The sequence below is a fragment of the Etheostoma spectabile genome, chromosome 6 (genome assembly GCF_008692095.1).
Source record: "Etheostoma spectabile isolate EspeVRDwgs_2016 chromosome 6, UIUC_Espe_1.0, whole genome shotgun sequence".
Taxonomy (NCBI): Eukaryota; Metazoa; Chordata; class Actinopteri; order Perciformes; family Percidae; genus Etheostoma; species Etheostoma spectabile.
The window spans coordinates 18,184,373-18,196,029 of NC_045738.1; the positions used below are offsets into that span (position 1 = coordinate 18,184,373).

General features: G+C 40.9%; 1 protein-coding gene across 8 annotated transcripts in view; it reads right to left on the reverse strand.

Annotated features, from left to right (window-relative positions):
- The window catches only part of thsd7ab (thrombospondin, type I, domain containing 7Ab), a 159,451-nt gene that overhangs the window by 103,943 nt on the left and 43,851 nt on the right, over nt 1-11,657 (reverse strand). For all 8 annotated transcript variants that reach the window (XR_004332373.1, XR_004332371.1, XR_004332370.1 and 5 more), the window contains exon 2: nt 1,837-2,671. Coding sequence is in view for 3 of the 8 variants with exons in the window: in XM_032518005.1 (XP_032373896.1) it covers nt 1,837-2,671 (835 nt within the window). In the remaining 5 variants the exon portion in view is untranslated. The remainder of the gene's footprint in view (nt 1-1,836; nt 2,672-11,657) is intronic.

The following is an 11,657-nucleotide window of genomic DNA, read 5'->3' on the forward strand; positions in this document are numbered from 1 at the left end:
GACTATGTTCAGAAGATTGTGTTGTCCGGGGACTTTCCCGAGCAGAAACTCAAGGGAAGATAATTACCTATTCTGAAGAGTCCATGTTTTTTAATTCTCTGTGTCGTCCTTGGCTACTAGCGACTGGGAAGGTGAGAGGTTGGGGGCAATCAGGTAAGGCTTGTATCATGTGGACGCGCCAACAGATTTGATATCATTACTTCCTCATGGGGGCAAAAGAAACTAGGTTCTATACTTTTAAGATACTGTACATGACATGTACATGAGTGACAACACCAATTCACCAGTCAGTAAAAATATATCTTGAGGAGATCTTAATTTTTGTATTTTTAAGACCCACCGTAAGGGTTTACGTTGACGGTGCATTTCTATCAGATGTGCATTACTCTGATGCTGATGGCAGATTCATTTCTTTGAAGTAAAATGTGCATTTTGGTTAGAGACTTCTGCTAAGAAATGATTAGCTCACAGCAATACTAATGTCAGCTCCAGAGGTTAGACCCCACAAGGGTTTACCAGTACTATAAACGGAGGCTCTCATGGAATTGGATAATATGGATGGTAACTCGTAAATGGACTGCATTTATATTTTGCGGACAAAGCGCTTTACAATTTTCCTCTCATTCACCCATTCACACACACTTTCAGACACCGATAGCGGCCTACTCATCCGGAGCAACTTGAGTTTCAGTGTCTTGCTCAAGGACTTCGACATACAGACAGGAGCCGGAGACTGAACCACTTACTATGTGATTGTTGGACGACCAGCTTTACCTTCTGAGCCACAGCCTCCCAATAGTAGCGCCCACTGAAAGAATTCAATTACCTATTCAAGTGATAATCTCTTATATGATGCTGTTCAAAATCACCGAGTTATTATCATTCTGCACACTTACCACATCAGTTCACCAAAATCATAGAAAAAATAGTTCAATGTAGCTACTGAAGATGATAGTTAAGATAGTTTTGGTTTTGAGAAGTTCCATCTCAAAACCAAAACTATCATCCTGGATCGACAATGCTCGTGGTTAGTGTATTTTGTCTGTAAGGTAAAGCTGAAAAGATTTAGGTAAAGAAAGAAAGAAGGTTCACACTTGATTTGTTCACTTTTCTTATAACATATCATAACACATCCTTTCAAGACCACAGAACTGAAATCAGAAAAGTCCCTTATTTTGAAAAGCAACATGCAAAGTCCTGGCAAAGATTGATCTCATGTCATAAAATTGCTTTGCCACTTCCATCCTCAGAAGTTGACATCAAATACACTGAGGTAAGGTGTGTTTCACTGTTCTGACAGCAAAGCAGTGACACACACACACACACACACACACACACACACACACACACACACACACACACACACACACACACACACACACACACACACACACACACACACACACACACACACACAGATGATAAACATCCTCTGCTACATGTCACCTTCTGACAAGAAGAAAAAAAGGTTTCAGGAGGACAAATTTGGAATTATGTAAGAAAAGCAGAAATCAGTACACCTAAATGCCAAAGGCACATGGAAATATGAGGAGCAGTTCATTTCCTGTATAGATAAATGGATAGAAGGCCTGTCAATAAATACAAAGAAAACATGAAATTAGGCAGACACTGGAATTAAATAGATTACCTCTGCTGCCTGTAAGATAATTACCTTATAAAAATGAGGGAAAAAAACACAGCAGTGTTTAGTACTGAGCTATAATTCTGACTTTTACTATTGACTAAGCAAGAAAACTAAAGGTGCATATGACTGTGTTAAGAAAACAAGAAACCAATTTTACTCTGTCAAATTAATGTGAAAATGCTGCCACTCACTTCCGTCCCACAGCGCTCCCATTCCTGTGTATGCAGGTCACATCCCGAGTCTGGTAGCCCACCTGGATGTCCCAGAACGGACTCTCTTGCCGGTTAAGGCGGTTCCGGGTTCGTTTCTTCTGGATAAGCTCCCTAGTCTCTGGATCTTTGACTCCTGCTCTCTCCCTGAGCCCCTGGCCTTTACCTTTCCTGCGCTTAACTTGCCGTGCTGTCCGAGTCTGTGGGAGGGCGCAAGGGCTCCACGGTCCAACCCTCAGACTGTACATGCCCTCTGGACCTGTGCAAGGCCCTGGTTTACAAGACTGGAACTCAGTTAGGTTGGGACAAACCGAGCCTCCAAACAGTGGAGGAACCAGGACACTACGGACCCTGTTCCTGAGGCCTGTTCCACACGTTTTGGAGCAGGACGTCCATGGAGAATACTCGGAAACGACACAATCTTGAGGGCAAGGGATCAAACATGCCTGCTCCAGGCGAGGCTTGGGCTCAAAGTACTCACAGATGGCATCCTCTGCTTGAGATCCGTCTGATTTGAGTATGCAGCCCACCACCCGGGTCTGAATGCCCTCTTCGCCTCCACTGCATGTGAATGGCCGTGAGGCCCATAAGGTCCTTGCTGAAACTGGCACACACACATTCCAGGCACCCAGTTGCCAGTCATAAAGGTCCTTGTGCCAGTCACACACACGGAAACAGTTTCTCTGGTTGGAAGGACGCTGACCCTGGTCACAGTTGGTGTGAAGCGTTGTCCAGCCTTCCACATGGGCACACCAGACTGCCCGGCTTTGGCTGCCACCCGGGCCACAGTCACTGCCCATGCATCTTCCCCATGGACCTGGGAAACAAATGAACAGGCTCAAATTACAATATGGAACATATGGAACAATAAACCTTCTAGCTTCAGAAGTAACTCGAAGAAGGACAGTCTGTTGCACAGTAAGAGACCTCAAGAGTAAATTTCTTTATCACATGACAAAACACACTCAAGACACTGCTCAGAAAAAGCTGATTTTATTCCAACTTAATTTTAGTCCAACTTATGGTTGGAAATTGAAATAACGATGCTCTTCAGATTGGACAAGTTGAGAAATTGCACCAAGATGTACTGTTTGGTTATGAATACTTTTGAAATAAAACAAGATCTCATTGCACAGGCAGTGAAATTACATTAGTAACACTCAAGGATTCCATTTGAAAGCTCTTGTGCGCCTTTAAAACAGAAATCCACATTATGCAAGCATCAATTAGTCAAACACTTCAAACCTCAAAACTTCTAATGTAAAAGGAAGACTGAGACAGTTTACTTGAGCTTGACAACTGTGGAAAAGCCTATAATGCATATTCAAGGATGACACAGTAAATTCACAGACTTCTCTAATGTGGTCCTTGATGTAAATGTGTTGAAAAAGCCGTTGGCAGCCCACAGCAGAGCATGTGTGAGTGCAAAAACTATGTCATATTCAATAAACCAATATGTCACCTTTTTTTGCGCTACATTTGGGTCAATTATTGGTACATGGGAGAAACAGTCTGAGTGCTACAGGGGTGGAGAGCGATGATTAGGTAATGCAAATACAATGTGCAACAGTGGAGATTATTGGTGATCAAAGGAAAGTGTCTGAAAGCCAATTTACAGGGGCCGGGAGTAATTTGTTGCATTTATCAAACTCTAGTGGCAACCAGCAGGAAACGCTACAAACATCAATAAAACTTATTTGTCTGTACACAAGTCTCTGGCAAAGCCTGCCCTTATCCTCTCTTACTAATTGTAGTAGAGATCCAGTAAACAGTCAGGACTTGGTGTAGAGGTCATAATCATACATCATAATACCTAAAAAAAAATGAGGGCTGCACAATACTATGAAAATATCTAATTGCGATTATTTTGACTGATATTGTGATCCACAATATTGGAGGGAATGATCATTTTTGTATCATTTTTCTTGCTTTCTTTGAAAAAAAATAAAGATGACTGGAGTGTTATTTTTTGCGAGGATCTGAACCAAACAAAGATTTTTTTGTTTCTTTACACCCAATTTCCATCGGCCGCGGAACGTCTGCGGATCCACTCCGCTGCGTGTTGGCTCCGTGCTCCGCCGTCCGTCAATACCCACCAGGTCCGGATTTGTTGTGGACCGACTGCGTTCATGACAGCTGAAGTCTCGAAGACCGGCGAGATCTCGCAAATTCATGTAGAATAGAACCACAAAAACAACAACAGTTTGTTTCCATCCAGAGGAGTAGAGGGGAAACAACTCTGTGCTGTGTTCTCAAGGTGTAGTGCAGGGAGATGTGATCCGCTGTGAGCATGGTCTATTTTATTTTGAAAATGAACCAGCTGTTTTATTTTGTTTCTGCCGTGTGCTAAATTGCTGCGGAGCTCTCTGGCGTCCAGCAAAAATAGAAGCTCTGCATATCTACTCCGGAGGGCTGCGGATAGCCGGAGCAGCCGTTCCGCACTCAGTGAAAATACACACATTGACTTTAGTGGAAACGTACTGAATCCGCCGTCGTTCCGGAGCGGATCTGCAGACGTTCCTCAACCGGTCGAAATTGGGAGTTAGTCTGTAGGATACGAGTTGTAGGCAGGGATGTCTCTGCAGCACCACAATACTTTGTTATGGAATGGTTTGACACATATTTTGCCATTAATAAATATTGAACTAGTTCATATTGCGATTTCAATAAAATTGTGATTAATTGCGCAACCCTACATAAAATACATTTGTTTTATTTAGAAAATTACTAGCAATGCTTCAAGATAGGGCTTTTTATAGCAACCTTAAATGACAAGGCTGGAAATGTTTTTTTTTTTTTTTTAAACCTGTGAAAATAACAAAACCAAATTACTGATCATACTAACAAGTGTTGTGGGTGTGTGGTGTGTGTGTGTGTGTTGTGTGTGTGTGTGTTTTGTGTGTGTGGTGTGTGTGTGTGGTGGTGTGTTTGTGTGGCCAAAGTCTTTTGTATCTTATTTTTCTGTGTCATAGAGCTCTATTGTTGTCCAAAAATAAATTAAAAGTACATCAATGAGCCACACTGTTGACTGGGTGACATGTTTCTCCTGCACCAAATCTATGAAAATCTGCAGCTGAAAGTAGTCCACAACAGATGCACTATTTACTCATGTTTTGTAACATTTGCTAAAAACTACAGTGCACAGCTTTGTTTTTAGGAATATACAGAGCCGGGGGACTCACATGATCGGCTGGACAGAGATGGCGGCTTAAGAATTTGTCAAATAGTTGTTTTATATGGTTCCAACTTCAATATTTTACCACTTTGTGCTCTTTAGAGTTACTTGAAGCAGATTGGCAAACAAGAACAAAGTCCAATGCTGCGATACGGATGCCCTTGCAGAGGCACTGCTGGAGAAACAGACAAGCTACTTCAAACCAGGTTTTTCTCAGATTCAGCAACAACAAGCTGACTGCTATCCATGCCCAGCTAGCATCTCTGACTGCAAGCCTTGGGTCTATCAGATCTGATGTGAACAACCTAAAAACCACAGTGGAAAGCAACGCAAGTATTCTTGGCAGCCATGGCCGTGCTTTTCAAGAGCTGGCGGTGAAGCTGGCAGACATGGAGGACAGAAACCGAAGACGCAACATCCGCATCGAGTGGCTAGAAGGTGCTAATGTTTTCCAGTATTAAAGCTCAAGGTACATTTCTTCTTATGTTCTGGGAGTGGTTTCCTGTTGGTCAGTTGCGGAACAATATTGCATCCAAAATGTCCACCTTGATAAATGTTACTGTGCCTGTTACTGTCAATGTTTGGATTCTGAATGACCTGAATGACCTGAATGATCTGAATTGTCAGCCTTTCAGCTCTCTAAAGCTCAAAAACGTGCTGTGTTTGCTGGACTTACAGCTGCTAAGAGGATGATTGCAACCCAGTGGAAACCACCTCATGACGTATCTGTTCGTACATCCATCCTTTCTTTTTTGGATGTCACATGTGTCTTGTGTGGGTGGAGCACCTGGGGAAGACTTGGCACGTCATTGCTGAGTCCTTAAGGTCAATGCAGTACCCTTTTCTTTTGTTTGCATGAGTGACTGGTCCCTTGTCTTGTGTCTGTCTGTGTGTGTCTGTTTGTGTCTGTCTGCTTCTGCACGTGTTGTTTTGTCTCCCTCCCTCCCTCACAGTTTTTCTCTCGGTGGTTTTATGGCCCGTTTCTCTGTCCCAGCGTGTTGTTTGTAGCAGTTTGTGAATATTATGTTTACTATGTTTTCTGAATATAAAAAACAAAAAAGGAAATTACAGAGCCTTTTTAAAAAAAAATGTTGTTATTAAATAATGACATCTTCATCAGAGATCAATGGGTTCCTAAATCAGAAAGTATCAAGAAATTAACTAAAACGTGTTTAGGTCTTTTACTTGAATTTGCCGACAATTATAATGATATAATATGCTAAAACAGCTGAAATGTTTTGTTTTGTCTGCTTGTTCATAACATGATCCTCATGTATTGTTATATTCATCAACAACCCTCTCCACCCCAGGCTTCTGTTTGTTTTGTGTTAATTTATTACTCCTTAGGTATACCTCTCTATAGACATAGAAATAGACAGCTCAGTGTGCTGTGCTTATTTGGTTAAAAAAACTTGCTAGGTGCTAATAATTAAACTCTTGCACATTTTCAATTTCTTTTTTATACTATGCTGTTGATTTTGCCATACTTTTGCCCTAATTAGAATTTATTGATTGTATTGTATATATATTACTTATCTTTTATCGGTATACTTGTTGTATCAGTACACCATGGGTCAAAGAGAAACGATGATTCCTCTGCATGTCTGGCCCATTTTGCAGAATTGGAAAAAAAGTTGACTTGGCTAATATAACATTGTGATAGACACAAACAGTTGACGCACACTATTTCATCAAGTTAGCCTGTATAGAATCAAATGGAGAGTGCAGGGCCCAATTTTGTGTTTCTCCATGTAGAAAACTTAGCTGACATTATGAAAAATTGCCTCAACCCGGTCATCCCAACTCGGCTGGTACTAAAAAAACTAATTATTGTAAAGCTGGGTGCCTGCACTTTCACTGTGTTATCCAAAGGCTATGGATTCTGGGAGAAGAACTCAAACTAATTAGGCAGCTTCATTTTTCACCTCACTTTAGCCTCATAACTGATTATATCACCATATGTATATCTGCATTGGACCTTTGTGGGCAACAGGCAGTCAGTGTGTGAGGGCAGCTTTTGTTGACCCACGTCCATGCAGAGTTAAAAATCACAACTGGCAGAAAATCAGAAGCACATCTCCGGCAATGATTGCCTCTGATGAGGCTGCTTGTTGCCTCTTTTCTCTGATTTCAGCCGCTGATACGGTACAGCTGACAGGCTCTTCAGTCAGTCAACATTCACGCTGCATTCACAGGAGACTCAAAGCATATTCTAAATGGTTGGTTTACTACTCGGTGTATCCACACACTCGATCAATGTCCAATCATCAAGTCTTTTCTAGGTTTGCTGGGCATCTATAGCTCCAGATCGTGCTGCTGCTACTTTTTTGACACTGGTATTAAGTATAAGACTTGGAAGAGAGTGAGAATACATTGATATTCCCCATACGTATCTTCTCCAAATCCATAGAATCTACGTGAGGTTTATTTTAAATCCAATAATAGAAAAGAAAGTGACTTGGAAGTTTTGCCTTCACAATACAAACTGAAAACGACAATGAATGTTATCTGGAGCGCTGATAGTGAGTTTTGAGTCAGAGAGAGAAAATGCAGCTGAGAACTCGCTCATCCAAAACCTAAAATACGGCAGAATCAAGACAGGTTCTCCAGTTCCAAAATAAAACACCTCTCACATAAATCTAATCCCTCCCAGATAGAAGTTATCTTTTACCAAGACTATTTTCTGGCACAGGTCTCACTCATAACACTCCTACCGCTCAGGGTGTGTAATATAAAAAGTTCTCAACAAATGAAGATCATAAAGCTCGACCATCTTCAACCTGCCTGGTCTCAGAATGCACAGTAAGAGGCTGTGTTGTTCTGCACCATGTCCCCTTTACAGATATATCTTATGCTGTTTCTAATATTCTTTATGACATGTTCTGTTTTGTCAGATCTTTCCAGATGTATAGCAGCATGGTTTGCCACACTTTGAAACTTGGTCTTACTGCTCCAAATGTAAATCAATGCGTAGCTCTATTAGCCTACAGCTAGCTTTTTAATATTGCATGCAGTCTGACAGCATCATTTGACATTCTGAAAACCAACTGTTTCACCTCCATTTCTCTATATGTTCAGCAGAAAGTATTGACCGGATCAATAACTGTCACCCTACTGCACATCAGGTCTCTTCAAAGAAATGTTTAATTATAATATTTTAATTAGAAAACATGATGATCCAGTTCCACTATTAGGCCAGTACCTATATTGTATATACATTTTTTTGTGGTAAAAATTAAATCTACACAGAAGACAAATGAGCACATAAAGTCAGACTAACATAGAGCTCAGACCTGTGCCATCTAACTGTAAATGTGGTTTTATCATTTGGCAACATTAATATCCTTAACATCTGGAGACTTCACATTCTTGTCAGATTTGATGTAAAACAGGCAACATGTTTGTATCAATGCAAAAAGTAAGTGAGGTAAGCAAACATTACTTAATCAAATAAATGCTGTATGGATAAACACAAAAATCACAAAAGCATTTATGTCATCTTTTGGAAAGTAGCGCATTCATTTTAAACTGCTGACGTGTCCACAATGTTCGCTTCATTCATCTTTTTACCCAGCCATCTAGGTCTGATTAAAAACATGCAATACTTGATTCTCCAGTCTTTCTCTGAACTGTTTTTCCAGAAAAAAAAACTCCATTTATTCAGAACTTTAAAACACACTGTATGTAAAATGTCATTCATGTGATACTGTGACTTGTGATTGGTGGAGAGTACCACTGCTGTAATCCAAGCACAGTATATATATCATTGAGAAATCTTTTGTCATTGATAGCATATGACTCTTTTTAAATGCATTTAAATGAAAAATAAGTCTTACAATACATCTGAATTGGATAGCCTTAAAATTGAGTACCAAGAACTCTAACTACAGTAAATCTCTGCATGTTGGAAATGTGTTAGAGTTGCTGAACGTTTGGGCTCAACCCAATACCTATTTTATAATATTTCCATCAAAAAGTTCCTGCATATCTGGATTAGCGACCTCTGTCAGTGAACTTGTGTTTGTGCTGCATTTGCTGTCGTCGTAGCATAGTACGAGATGAGCAGTAGTGACGAAAATAAGAGGATAGAGGCCAGTGCAAATGTGACTGAAGAGGAAAATGTGCTGACAACAAAATACAGTATAAAACAGGAACATTATTAATTTAGGAAGTTATAGCAATGCCAAATAAATGTTCTTACAAGTACAGCATATTTTAAACTAATCAATTGTTAATACATTTTTTTGCTACCTTCAAAGCTCTAAATGGTCTAGCACCAACATATCTAGAAGAGCTCTAAGTGCCTTATTGTCTCACTAGAGCACTAACCTCCCAGAATTCAGAGCAACTTGTGGTTCCTAGAGTCTCTTAACCTTAACACAGATAGTGGCAAAATTTCAATCTTAGTATTACTTGATCCTCGTGCTTCATTTTACACGGTCGACCACGACATACTACTAGACCGATTGGAAAACTGGGTAGGACTTTCTGGCTTAGTACTAAACTGGTTTGAATCCTACCTAAAGAAGGGATTACTTTGTGTCAATAGGTAATTATACTCTGAGCGTACAAATATGACGTGCGGAGTTCCGCAAGGCTCCATTCTGGGCCTCTTCTGTTTAACATCTACATGCTTCCACTGGCTCAGATAATGAGAAAAACAAAATAAGTACCATAGTTATCGGATACACACAAATTTACATAACCTTATCGCCAGGGGACTATAGTCAAATACAAAAACTGACTAACTGCATCAAACAAATTAACGACTGGATGTGCCAGAACTTTCTGAAATTAAATGAAAAAACTGAGGTAGTTGTTTTTGGAAAAAAAGAGGAACGATTAAAAGTCTGCGCTCAGCTTCAAACAACAATGTTAAAAACAACAGACAAAGCCAGAAATCTTGGTGTAGTCATGGACTCAGACCTGAACTTTAACAGCCACATTAAGACAATACAAAGTCAGCCTACTATCACCTAAAGAACATATCAAGGGTTAAAGGACTTATGTGTCAACAGGACTTGGAAAAAACTGGTCCATGCTTTCATCTTCAGTAGACTGACTACTGTAACGGGGTCTTTACGGTCTCCCTAAAAATCAATCAGACAGCTGCAGCTGATCAGAACGCTGCTGCTCGAGTCCTCACTAAGACCAAGAGACTGATCACATCACTCCAGTTCTGAAGTCTTTACACTGGCTTCCTGTGTCTCAAAGAATTGATTTCAAAGTACTCTTGCTAGTTTATAAATCCCTTAACGGTTTAGGTCCAAAATACATTTCTGATCTGCTACTACACTATGACCCCCCAGACCTCTCAGGTCATCTGGGACAGGTCTACTTTCTGTCCCCAGAGTCAGAACTAAACAGGGTGAAGCAGCTTTCAGTTTCTATGCTCCTCATATCTGGAATAAACTCCCAGAAACCTGTAGATCCTGCTACTCTCAGTTCTTTTAAATCAAGGCTGAAGACCTTTCTTTTTGATGCTGCCTTTCTTTAAATTAATGCTAATTTCTTTAAATTTCTTATGCTGCACTGTAACTTTTATTCTTGTGTTTTATGTGTCCTAATGTTTCATTTTGTTTTAACTGTCTATTCATGTGTCTTATTGATTTTTAATGCTTATGACTTTTCTGTTTGACTTGTGTTTATCTGTTTAATGATTTTGTGTAAAGCACTTTGGAATGCCCTGTTGCTGAAATGTGCTATACAAATAAAGCTGCCTTGCCTTGCAAGCTGCCTAAAAGTAGGTTGGGACCCAGAGCCTTCAGCTATCAGGCTCCTCTCCTGTGGAACCAGCTCCCGGTCTGGGTTCTGGGGGCAGAAACCATCACCCCATTTAAGAATAACCTGAAAACCCTCGTCTTTGATAAAGCTTATAGTTAGCGAGTGAGTGGTTGCAGTGTCCGCCTAGCCAGGCCCACCTGCTTCTCCTCATAGTCGTCAGGTTAATCTATCATATAATCAATAATATCATAAAAGTAGAGAGAGGCAGGCCAGTAAAGCCTGATCCAGCTGGGAAGAGTTCAAGCCTGACCAGGCACTTCTACTTAACTTGTTTCTCCCAGTTATGCTGTAATAGTTCTGGACTGCCGGGGGATTTCCTTCCTTCCTTTGACACGCTGGGCTGTGTGCATCCTGTCCCAGAAATGCTTGTTACTAACCGAGTTCTGGGGAGTTTACTCCCCGGAGTCCTTATGTTTTCTTTTCACCCAGAATATTTCCTTGGATTAGGATGGCAACAAGGACGTGGTTGCAGCTGTCACCGTGGTCCTGCTACACCCCCTGCTACGCTCCGCAATGCCCTGCCGTGTCCTGCTGAACCCTGCTGCATCCCGCTACGTCCAACTATGTTCTGCTATGCCACGCCACACCCTGTAAAGCCCTGCAGTGCCCTGCTAAGACATGAACTACCACAACTACCATTGTAGTCACTGTTCCATTATCTTTATTATGACTATTATTACCACTGTTCATCACCCCCCCAACCGGCCCCGGGAGACACCACCTACTAAGAGCCTGGGTCTGTGCCTGGTATCTTCCTAAAAGGAAGTTTTTTCTTGCCATTGTCGCACTAAATGCTTGCTCTTGCGGGAATTACTAGACTTGTTGGGACTTTGTAAATTATAGA